The 12,603-nt window shown below is 33.1% G+C and overlaps 1 protein-coding gene across 3 annotated transcripts in view; it reads right to left on the minus strand.

Annotated features, from left to right (window-relative positions):
- The window catches only part of LOC135128579 (neurotrimin-like), a 190,917-nt gene that overhangs the window by 3,209 nt on the left and 175,105 nt on the right, over positions 1-12,603 (minus strand). For 2 of the 3 annotated variants that reach the window (XM_064055470.1, XM_064055469.1), the window contains exons 8-10: positions 8,800-8,949; positions 8,672-8,737; positions 8,213-8,302 (exon numbers count right to left, since the gene is read on the minus strand). In XM_064055470.1, coding sequence (XP_063911540.1) covers positions 8,213-8,302; positions 8,672-8,737; positions 8,800-8,949 — 306 coding nt within the window. The remainder of the gene's footprint in view (positions 1-8,212; positions 8,303-8,671; positions 8,738-8,799; positions 8,950-12,603) is intronic. The other variant, XM_064055472.1, reaches the window with a different exon arrangement.

Here is a 12,603-nt window from a genome sequence, read left to right on the forward strand (position 1 = left end):
ACTAATTTTTGCAGACGACCTATTCTTTATTTTCTTAGAAGAGTAGGTCATTTGCCAAAATGAGTCTTATTTTGACAAATACTAGCCCGGCCCACCCGCCTTTCAGTTTCTTAGAGGGTAGGTTATTTGGTAAATGCTAGCCCCACCCACCCTCCTTTTGTTTTCTTAAGAGAATAGATCATCTGCCAAAATCAGTCTTATCGTAATGAATACTACTAGATTCTTCAGTTTTTCGATCTTTCAACTTTCGAATTTTTCAATTTCTTATGTATATGTCTTTAATCCGAACAAAAACTCAGCAATCCGAACTGAACTTGAAAGCATGCACCTACTTGCAAAAATGACGCAAGATCTTCTACTAGCCCCGCCCACCCACCCTTTATTTTCTTTGAAGAGTGGGTCATCTGCCAAAATTAGTCTTATTCTAACAAGTACTAGCCCCGCCCACCCACCCTTGTTTTCTTACAGGATATGTTATTTGCAAAAATCAGTCTCATACTTTCGAAGATAAGACTAATTTTTGCAGACGACCTATTCTTTATTTTCTTAGAAGAGTAGGTCATTTGCCAAAATGAGTCTTATTTTGACAAATACTAGCCCGGCCCACCCGCCTTTCAGTTTCTTAGAGGGTAGGTTATTTGGTAAATGCTAGCCCCACCCACCCTCCTTTTGTTTTCTTAAGAGAATAGATCATCTGCCAAAATCAGTCTTATCGTAATGAATACTACTAGATTCTTCAGTTTTTCGATCTTTCAACTTTCGAATTTTTCAATTTCTTATGTATATGTCTTTAATCCGAACAAAAACTCAGCAATCCGAACTGAACTTGAAAGCATGCACCTACTTGCAAAAATGACGCAAGATCTTCTACTAGCCCCGCCCACCCACCCTTTATTTTCTTTGAAGAGTGGGTCATCTGCCAAAATTAGTCTTATTCTAACAAGTACTAGCCCCGCCCACCCACCCTTGTTTTCTTACAGGATATGTTATTTGCAAAAATCAGTCTGATAATTGCGAAGATAAGACTAATTTTTGCAGACGACCTATTCTTTATTTTCTTAGAAGAGTAGGTCATTTGCCAAAATGAGTCTTATTTTGACAAATACTAGCCCGGCCCACCCGCCTTTCAGTTTCTTAGAGGGTAGGTTATTTGGTAAATGCTAGCCCCACCCACCCTCCTTTTGTTTTCTTAAGAGAATAGATCATCTGCCAAAATCAGTCTTATCGTAATGAATACTACTAGATTCTTCAGTTTTTCGATCTTTCAACTTTCGAATTTTTCAATTTCTTATGTATATGTCTTTAATCCGAACAAAAACTCAGCAATCCGAACTGAACTTGAAAGCATGCAACTACTTGCAAAAATGACGCAAGATCTACTAGCCCCGCCCACCCACCCTTTATTTTCTTTGAAGAGTGGGTCATCTGCCAAAATTAGTCTTATTCTAACAAGCACTAGCCCCGCCCACCCACCTTTGTTTTCTTACAGGATATGTCATTTGCAAAAATCAGTCTGATACTTGCGAAGATAAGACTAATTTTTGCAGACGACCTATTCTTTATTTTCTTAGAAGAGTAGGTCATTTGCCAAAATGAGTCTTATTTTGACAAATACTAGCCCGGCCCACCCGCCTTTCAGTTTCTTAGAGGGTAGGTTATTTGGTAAATGCTAGCCCCACCCACCCTCCTTTTGTTTTCTTAAGAGAGTAGATCATTTGCACAAAATCAGTCTTATCGTAGTGAATACTACTAGATTCTTCAGTTTTTCGATCTTTCAACTTTTGAATTTTTCAATTTCTCACTTTTTAAATTTTCAATTTTTTGACCTGTCTTTCGATTTTTTAATTTTGCAATTTTGGCAGTTTTCCGAATTCTCAATTATTTAATTTTTAAAAATATCGAGAAAATAGATGTTTATTTTTTAAATTTTCGATTTTTGATTTTTTGTCACCGAGTTTTTGGAAGGAAGTAAACAGTAATTTTGATCAGCGACTTGCCATGTTTACCGTAACTTTAAAACATCTGAAAATTTTGTTTCTAATTTTCAATTTTTCAATTTTTGGATTTTTCACAAGCTTCTGGCTGAGATAAGAAGATGAAATGAAAGACTGCCCCAAAATTGTGAATCCGGAAGCCATTGAAGACTGTGTGAAACTGACCAAAGAAATCCCAGCATGTGATAATCATATATCTAATATTAAAAAATGTTCCTGTTCATTAAATAATGCTAAAAATATTTACAAAGGGCTGTATTCTATATTTCCTCAATAAATAACATAACATTAAGATGTGTTTTATTAAACGCAAAAAAACTGCCAGGTGTGGGATTCGAACCCACGCTCCCTTTCGAGAATTAGAGCATAAATCGAACGCCTTACTCCATGCGGCCAACCTGACTACATTTAAATGATTAGTTTATAAATAGTACTTTCCAAGTTAAGACTGATTTTGGCAGATGACATACCCTTTAAGAAAATAACGGGTGGGTGGGTGGGGCTAGTACTTTCCAAGATAAGACTGATTTTGGCAGATGACATACGCTCTAAAAAAAAATAGGGTGGGTGGGCGGGGATAGTACTTACCAAGTTAAGACTGACATTGCCAAATAACATACCCTCTGGAGTTGGCTGACGGACTCGATTACAATAAAAACGTATTTATCGTCTACAGGAATAGTAAATAAAAAAAAAACAATAGCGATAACTGAAGTTGGATACATTTGAACGTGCTCTCTTTATTCGCATTCCAAGGGTATATTTTTCAAAAATCTAGAGATGTATTTATTGTTTACTATAGTTGAACTTCACTAATTAATTAAAATAATAAGAGATTTATTTTTTCAACAAAGCCTAGGCAACTTGGCTGAGGTTCTTTCTCACTCACTGACTTACATTTAATAACTAAAATTGGAAAGATCTGACAGTGCTCGCTGCGCTCGTATTCTACGGGTGTATTTTTCAAAAATCAAGACATTTGTTATCTGCTATAATTGAACCCAAACAATTTCGCTACGACACTTTTTAAAACATTGATGAGGCTAAACTTAAAAAAAACAACGGTTATAATGCGAGCGCAGCGAGCATGTTCAAGTTTCATTATAAAAAATAAAGTTTAAGAACATCTGAACATCTGTTTGGTTTTTCTAATATTTTTCTAAATAAATAGTTGAAGTCGATATCTCTTTAATCCGAACTGAACTTGAAAGCATGCACCTACTTGCAAAAATGACGCAAGATCTTCTACTAGCTTCGCCCACTCACCCTTTATTTTCTTTGAAGACTGGGTCATCTGCCAAAATTAGTCTTATTCTAAGAAGTACTAGCCCCGCCCACCCACCCTTGTTTCCTTACAGGATATGTCATTTGCGAAAATCAGTCTCATACTTACGAAGATAAGACTGATTTTTGCAGACGACCTATTCTCTATTTTCTTAGAAGAGTAGGTCATTTGCCAAAATGAGTCTTATTTTGACAAATACTAGCCCGGCCCACCCTCCTTTTACTTTCTTAAGAGAGTAGATCATTTGCCAAAATCAGTCTTATCGTAGTGAATACTACTAGATTCTTCAGTTTTTCGATCTTTCAACTTTCGAATTTTTCAATTTCTCGCTTTTTAAATTTTCGATTTTTTGTTCTGTCTTTGGATTTTTTAATTTTGCAATTTTGGCAGTTTTCCGATTTCTCAATTATTTGATCGAGAAATATCGAGAAAATAGATGTTTATTTCTTTTAATTTTCGATTTTTGATTTTTTGTCACCGAGTTTTTGGAAGGAAGTAAAGTAATTTTGATCAGCGACTTCCCATGCTTACCGTAACTTTTAAACATCTGTAAATTTTGTTTCTAATTTTCAATTTTTCAATTTTTGGATTTTTCAAAATTTTGGTTGGAATAAATTTGTTCTTTTAGTTAAAAAATCGAAAAATAACAAATCGTGAAAAAGAAAAACTCTAACTTGAGAACTTGAAAATCAAAAGATTCAAAGTTGTAAAGTCAAAATTTGCAAAAACAATAGATTGGAATGAAAAACTGCAAAATTGCGAAACAAATTATCCAAAATGAAAAATTCAAAAGTTGAAAAATCTAAAAACTAAAAAAAAAGTGAAAACTGGAAATTCGAATTCGATTTTATAAGAACTGTTTTTTCTTTCAATTTTTGGATATTTCAGTTTTTGATTTTCGGGTTAAATAGTTGTACAATTTTCCGATTTCTCATTTATCCGATTTTTCAAGTTGTCATTTTTTGATTTTTAATTTTTTTATTTTTAGCAAGTGCTAACCCCACCCACCCAGCCTTTATTTTCTTAGCAGAATAAGCGATCTGCCAAAATTAGTCTTATCTTGACAATTACTAGCCCCCCGCCCACCCTCCCTTATTTTCTTAGAAGAGTGGGTCATCTGCCAAAATCAGTCTTATCTTGACAAGTACTCTGAAAAAATGCTGATATTTTTCATATTTTCCTACTAAGGTACATGAGTCAGCTTAGAGAACAAAACACAACCCAAGGGGTTATTAAACCCACAGGTCAACAACAGTCACGTGCCAACCGAAAAGGCAGTGCCCGAACCGGGCCGAACAAGGGGCCAGGTCAACCGAGGACAGGACGATGACAAACGCTACAACCGTCCCTGAGGACAAGATCACGACCGGTCAATGAACGTCGCTAAAATTAATGGGGCTGCTGCACCAGTTTGACCTCATTTGACCTGGTCTAGAAGCCCCACTATATTTTATATATACACTATATTGAAAAAAATGGTATCCAGCTTACAGAACCAAAATTAATTGCTAACGTATTTAATGCCTTTTTCAAATATGCTCCAGTGAATATTATTAATCTGATTCAATCCAAGCAAAACGATAATCATGATCGAATAAATTTTCCATCATCAAGAAAAAGTCGAATTTGTCTAACTCCTTTTCACTCGCAAGAATTAGCTAACTTATACAAAACATAATATACCAATATGTTTAGTCAATTTGTCTTTCATATGTTTATATGCAATAAGTTGACGTCATAACTTTTACAAATTTGACGTAAAATTGTTTTGACATATGTGAAAAAATGGAGAGTAAAATGAATTGACATGTTTTTGCATTTTTTTCAAAAACAAATTGCTTTAACCCTGTATGACATCCCTACAACTGTAATAAGTAGTTTGTGTTGCCTAATAGTATATTAAAGAACGAGTTTCATAAGGCAAATATTGAGGCACGAATCCAAGTTTATAGAACGAGCGGCGAAGCCGCGAGTTATATAAAGGATGAGTGCCTCAATGGCCTTATGAACGAGTTATTTATACTATTTTTTCTACCGCACACGTTTTTTCCCAAAATTTAATTAAAATTTGCATTTTTTTTAATCTGGGGACTTTTGTCGTGGTTGGTGATGGGTTGGTCTGACACTAACCACGAAATATTTGAGGTTCGAATTTTCACAACAACAATTGTAATTCGAATCAATTCGAGTTTTCGTAATTTAAAATTGGTTAAAATGTCTTGCGAAGAAGTTACGCGTCCGGAAACGTGGGAAATTTTAAGTTTAGATTTGCCACTGACATTCACCTGACATTTCTCGTCATTGCTACCAATCTTACCGATCTAAATTACACCAGATCTATTAAAGAACGCCTTTCCGCTATTAACGAACTGCTGTGACGTCATTTGCGTGCGTTAATAGCTCTATTAGAAAACCAAAAAATGTGGGCGGTAGAAAAAGTACATCTAAAAGTTCTACATTTTTAAAATTTGCCGAATTTGTTCACAACTAATTTTTGTACGCACTGCATATGCAACGAATGCTGACTCTACCCACTTATTAACCGGAATCGTCGAACAATTCCGCCAAATCAGGCATTTTCCTGCTCCCGTTTAGTGGGGGCGGAACTAGCAATTTAAAATACCGAATCACCAAAAATTACAGAATTTGTTAATTGCGTGTCCTGTGTAAATAAGAGTTTTAGTTAGCTGACTCATATCTTTGTGACAGTTTATTAAACGAGCTTTTTTATCATAGTCCGGCGTAATAAATCAATAAATTTTGTTGCGTCTGGTCATTTTAACAACCATTCATCATGCGTGCAAAATCACCTCGTCGTGGACATTAAATAGTGCAAAAGTTTGTGGGTTTTCGAAACACATTTGTGTGTAACTTGATTTAAAAAGCTTTTCCTTGTCATGTAGAGCTCGCATCGTCATTTAGTGTACACGTGGTAATAAAACACTGTTAAACACCAAACATGGAAGGATATATTGACATATTTCTTCTACAAAGTTGCTACCAGGAGAGCAATTGGGGTCTAGGACGGGTTAAATGGTTGTTTATTATAAAGGTACGTATTTGGGGAATGTTAATTTTTGCTTGTATATGACAATATTGTGATTTTCAATGTTCTGTGTAAATTGAATTGGACATTTTTTTACTAAACTTGAAAAAGTTGTCAAAATTTCAAATTATCAAAAGCCCGTTAGGGAATAATTTGGACACTAATTTTCAATTTCCTTCTTCAACCAAAGACAATGAGTTATTCTGCAAAGTGTGTGGAAAAGTTCTAAGTAAACATTTAAAATATTGAAGTTTGAATTATGTTCACATTTTTGTTTCCTAGTTTAAGTGCGAAAAAAAATCACACTTTGAACAACACTGCATTGGCGATGCATATAAAATGAACGAGAATAAATCTAGCAAACACACTTTATTAAACATTAGTTGCGACAATGATTTTACGCAATTTTGCACCGATTTATGTAGGGCATTTACCGCAGCAAATACGTTTTCAAAACTTAAAAGTGTTTTAAGCGATCAAAGGTGCAAATTTACTATCGAAAATTTAGAGAAATATATAGTTTGCTTTTGTAACTCATTTTAAATACCTGAATTATTATTTTATTTTTTGTTAAATGCGACTTGCTTTAATTTGATCGCCATTTTTTTGCGATAACTTAGAATTAATGGACGTAACCATAAATCGTTTGTTTATTTAATAATTTTTTTGTTTGTTATACAAAATATTTGTTTCTATAATGTTTTTTTTTTAATATATATTTTTTTTGATGTATGCTTTTTCGTTGAGCAAATATTTTTTCATTTCTTTTATTAATTTTTTAACGGCCTAAAATCCGAAGCCTAATAATTTGAGATGTTTTGATGGTCTCGAAATATTTAAAAACAAACATAGAGTGTTCCACGCAGATGCTGGTTTTATTCTCCACACTTTTTCATTCACTGTTGTGGTGAGTCAGGGGCGAAACTAAGTAAACAACTAAAGGTTATGGATGCTTAAGAAATTTATCTAAATGTCCCGATCGTGCTAACTTTGTGTACTATATAAAAATGTTTTTTTAATTCCACTGATTCTTAGTCGCTGCTGTGTTCGACGTAATTTTATTTTAAAGTAGACTTGATGTGAATGTCATAGTAATTGTACGTTTGGAATCTCATTATTTTTATTTTTTGTGGTATCTAGTAACAAGATTATTCTCATTATTTTCAGGCTACTGGAACAAACATAACCTTAAACTTTAAATTAACTGATTTTACCAGACCGTGGCTCTAGGGTTCTACGAATATACATATTTGTTTTGCTTACACACTTAAACTTAGTGTTAACAATAGCCAGGAGCTGTTTCGTGGTAAATGCTGGCAGCAGTGCTTTATGGATCAACGTGCGAAATAAAAACATCTTTCGCTTGTAGTGTGAACAACATTCTTCCTATGAGCTTTTTCGTTTTTTTTTTAATTATAAGAAAATTGAGTTTTAACCCTTTTGTGTCACTTTCCGCTTTTTTTGTTCCAAAAAATATACTTTTGTGGCTGCTCATAGGAAAATTTGTTGGTTGTTCTAATGCTGTGTAGAAACGGAACAGAAATGTGCAAAAACGTGAAACAATTTGAAATGAATAATTACTCTACCTGAATTTCTAAGCATTCTGGAAAGTCTAGAAATATTCAAATATAAGATGCTGGTTACACTTTAGAGTGGAAAGAAGCATTTATTCGTTTTAGTCAAGTGTGCATAAATTTAGAACACGATGAGCGTTTTATTAAAGGCATAGTATTATTTCCGATCAAGAACCAATCTAAGTATTAGAATATAGACATGCGTTGCGGAAAGTAGCAAGTCATTCGATCAATAATCGCAGAAAATATTGGTATTTGGTTTCTAGCGTTGGCGCTATTGGCATTGCGTGTCGAACTACTAAAGGAAAGTCACCTGGCATTCCAGCATCGTCATAGTCTTTCGGCGAATTGACCCGGTTGTTAGATCCTCCGCGTCCGAATCTATCCCCAGCTCGTGTTTTACCTAAACACACATTTCATCACCGGTTACATTCAATTATGATATATAATCTCATAAAAATATTATCGGCAGCCGTAATATTTAGGAAAGCCTTTATTTATTCAACTCCAATAAAATGCTGTAAGGCACAACACGAAACCACTTAGGCTTGCTCAGAGGCACTCATATAACTTCCACGGTGATCATTCAGCCAACATAAAACATTTTAAAGCTCATTCAAAACGTGCAATGAGCGTAATTGGCGACGTTTTTATGTTTACCGGCGTCACCAACCAAAGAAGATCCGGATAGAAGAGTTTATTACTCCGGGCAAGATACACGACAAAACTAATAAATGCTACAAGACGTTTAGATAATAAATTCGCTCTTTACCTTTCTTTTTCGTTGGCAGAGACGGGAATTGAGTTGTTGTTCGAAGCGTCGTGGGCGCTGGAATTTCTGAAATCAGAGATTGATTTTTGCGTTTGATATAGAAAACCATCGATTTTGGCGGAATCTACCTTCCAGTTTTATCACGCCGTCAGTTTCCCCGAGGGAATTTTTGGCGACGCACTTGTAGGAGCCGAAATCCGATTTGTTGACTCGGCGAATTTTCAACATCATGTATTTTTTATAGCCATTATCCATGGACACTGCTTCGTACTTATCACCTGTAAAGAGATCTCAGTGTAAATTGGACGGAAGAACGGGGCTGACGGGAATTATGCATAGCATTTTCGTTCATATTTTCGGCTCTTCCGGATAAAGCGGCTGTAAAAGTTACAAAAGTAAAAGATATCGTTTCAAAAATGCGAAAGTGATTTGATTAACTCTTTTTGAGCAGCTCCAAAATATAAAAGTTTATTAATTCGACTAAACTTTCGATTAAGTCATTCACCTAAAGTGTGTTAAAAAGGTTTAAGAAAACTAATATCACTCTGTACAGACATATATTTTTTGGGAACTGTGTTTCTTGAACGAAATGGGCCAGTGAGTTTTTGACCAAGCAACAACCACGAGTTAACTGAAATGAGACGTTTTTAAAAAAAATGTACAGTATGTATGTATTTTACAGAAATATATAACAAAGCATCGTAAAATTTTCTGTTTACTTCAGTTATTCAAATATTTAACGCTCTTAATGGAACTGATGCAATTTATTTCGCAGTTAATAATTTATATGCAATTTACGTTTGAAATTTTTACCCAATGTTTCTTTTTTCTCTATAGCTTCAACAAATTAAAAAGCGCATTAACAAGTCTACTACTGTAATTAATTCAACTGCAGTTTTCCTAATTCCATTTTATTCCTCTGCGTAATCAAGTTGAGTAAGCTTTCTGATGAAAATTTTCCTAGTCTTTTTTGTTCGTTACCAGTTCGTTTTTGTTGTTTTTTTTTTTGTTGATCTGAGGAAGGTGTTATTTATTCACAATACAATTTTGTAGCATTTTCAATCCTGTTGTTTATTTATGCGTTGTTTGTCTACTCATGTTGTATTTTTGTTATTTATTTGTAATCCTGCAATTTGATTTTGGGTGGTTAAGTTGTCTAAATTTGATAAAATAATATACTCGTGGTTTATGAATCCGCTTTGTGCTCTCACAACAAATTTAATATTTTTCGAAAAAACTTTTTTATTTGTGTTTCTGTTCTCTCTTTCGCTCTATTATTACCTAAATTTAAGACAGTGCTTACCAGTGTTATGACCATACAATTGTAATGTTGCCTTTTATTACTTTTTTTATTCTATTGCTATACTTGTCTCAATTTCCCAAAACTTGGTTATTTGACTCTCCTTTGAGTCTTTAGTGAAGAACTCCGATAAAATATTTATAGCGTTTTGTCCTCTGCTGTTTCGCTTCATTTGAGCTTTTTTAGGGATTCTATAATTATATTTGCTTGGAATTTTTCTTGTTCCATCCGTCATTTATCTTCTTTATTACTTTATTCATCGTCATCCTCCTCTTGATTATCTCCCATAGTCAGTTTTGACCCAAATATTCTTTCCACCCCTTGAATTATGTTTTCTTATTCTACCAATATTTTACCTTCTTTCTACATTACACATGTGTATCTGTCGTGTTTACTTTACTTGTCTCTTTTTCCAACTTTTGTCCTTTATTCCCTAGATGTAAATCACTGTTGCTTCCTTAATTTTTAACGTAGGTATCCAGATTTAAAAAAAAAAAACTAAATTGTATAAAGATATTTAATAATTATTTAACTTAGAAACTGCAAAACCAAATATTCTGAAGGTTACTGTAAGTCTAGTAAGCGTTATTTAAAATTTTTATTCTATTAAAAATTATAACTCAACTTATAGAATTTTTATAACATGAGATAAATTGAACTCACATTTTACGTTTATTTGAATAGAAGTCGTGAGGGCGATTTCGGATTCGTAACTGGTGGAAAATTATCCACAATTTAACAAAAAAAAAAAAAAATTCTCACTCGATCGATAGAAACCATCTTAACCAGTTTTTTGAAAAATTTTTAAAATTGTAAACTCAGTTTTCACGTTTATTTGAAAGATATCTTGACGGCGATTTCGGAGTCGTATTTAGACAAAAATTAGCTACAATTTGACAGCAATTTTCAGTCGATTGAACCCATGTTGACCATTTTCCGGAAAAACTTTAAAAATTTCAACCCGCACTCCCCATGTTTATTTGATGCGATGTCGTGACGTTGATTTCGAATTTATAATTGGCGTAAAATAACCTACAATTTGACACCAATTCTCAGTAGCGTAAAATCCAGTTTAACGATTTTGTGGAAAATTTTTGACAATTTTTGACTCACTATTTACGTTTATTTGACTATATTTCGTGACGCTAATTACCGATTTGTAATTGTCGAAAGATTGTCCACAATTTGGCAACAATTTTCAGTCGTTTGAACCTACCATGACAATTTTTTTTTAATTTAGAAAATAGTCAACTCAATTTTCACCTGTGTTGTATTTGATTAAATGTTGGGACGGCGATTTTCGTTTTGTAATTATCAGATCATTATCTACAACTTGAAACTAATTCTCAGCTGATTGAATCCATTTTAATAGTTTTTTGGAAAAGTTTTGAAAATTGTAAAATGAATTATCACGTTTATTTGAATGTTCAGTTTGTGAATTGTAATTGGTGGAAGATTATTTGCAATTTAACACCAATTCTCAGTCGATTGAAGCTATTTTAACAATATTTTTGGAAAAATTTTGAAAATCGTAAACTCACTTTTCAGTTTTCAATCGGCTGAACCCATTTTGACCATTTTTCCGGAAAAATTTTAAAAATTGTAACCTCATTTCCACGTTTATTTCACATTTGTAATTGGTGAATCATTACCTACACTTTGACACCAATTCTCAATAGAGTAAAACCCAGTTTAGCCATTTTCTTGGAAAATTTTGGGCAACTTTGAACTGGCTTTTTACGGTTATTTTACTATATGTCTTGAGACTGATTTCCGATTTATAATTATTGTGGAAAGATTTTCCATAATTTAGCACCAATTCGATTGTACCCATTTTAACAATTTTTTTCAAAAAATTTAGAAAATAATAAACTCAATTTTCACATATATTTGATTAAATATTGTGACAGCGATTTTGGATTTGTAATTATCAGATGATCATCTACAATTTGAAAATAATTCTCAGTTGATTAAACGCATTTTAACACTTTTTTTGGAAAAATTTTGAGAATTGTAAAATCAATTATCACGTATATTTGAATTTTCAGTTTGAGAATTGTAATTGGTGGAAGATTATCTGTAATTTGACACCAATTCTCAATCGATTGAAGCCATTTTAACCATTTTTTTTGGAAAAATTTGGAAAATCGTTAACTTACTCTGCATGTTTATTTAAACAGATTTCATGATGGTAATTTCTGATTTGTAATCGTTCGAAGACTGTCAACAATTTGACACCGATTCAGTCGATTAAACCCATTTTCACATTTGAAAAAAAAATCCAAAATTGTAAACTGAATTTTCACGTTTATTTGATTAGATGTCATTACGGTGATTTTTGATTTTATTATTAGCAGAAATGTAACTATTGCTTTACACTAAATCTCACTGGTTGAACCGATTTAAACCACTTTTGGAGAAATTTTTAAACCTATAAAATTACTTTTCACGTTAACTTGAATAAATGTCAATTAATGGCAATTTCAGAGTAGTAATTGCCAGAAAATTTTCTACCATGTGAGATTAATGCTCAGTCAATTAAACCCGTTTTAACAATTTTTTGAAAAAATTTTGAAAATTGTAAATTTACTTTTCATGTTTACTTGAAAAATATCTTGCCGGCGATTTTGGA

Source organism: Zophobas morio, unplaced genomic scaffold (genome assembly GCF_036711695.1).
Source record: "Zophobas morio isolate AGI-343-1 ecotype UQ-CSIRO unplaced genomic scaffold, CSIRO_AGI_Zmor_V1 ptg000014l, whole genome shotgun sequence".
NCBI classification, from domain to species: Eukaryota; Metazoa; Arthropoda; class Insecta; order Coleoptera; family Tenebrionidae; genus Zophobas; species Zophobas morio.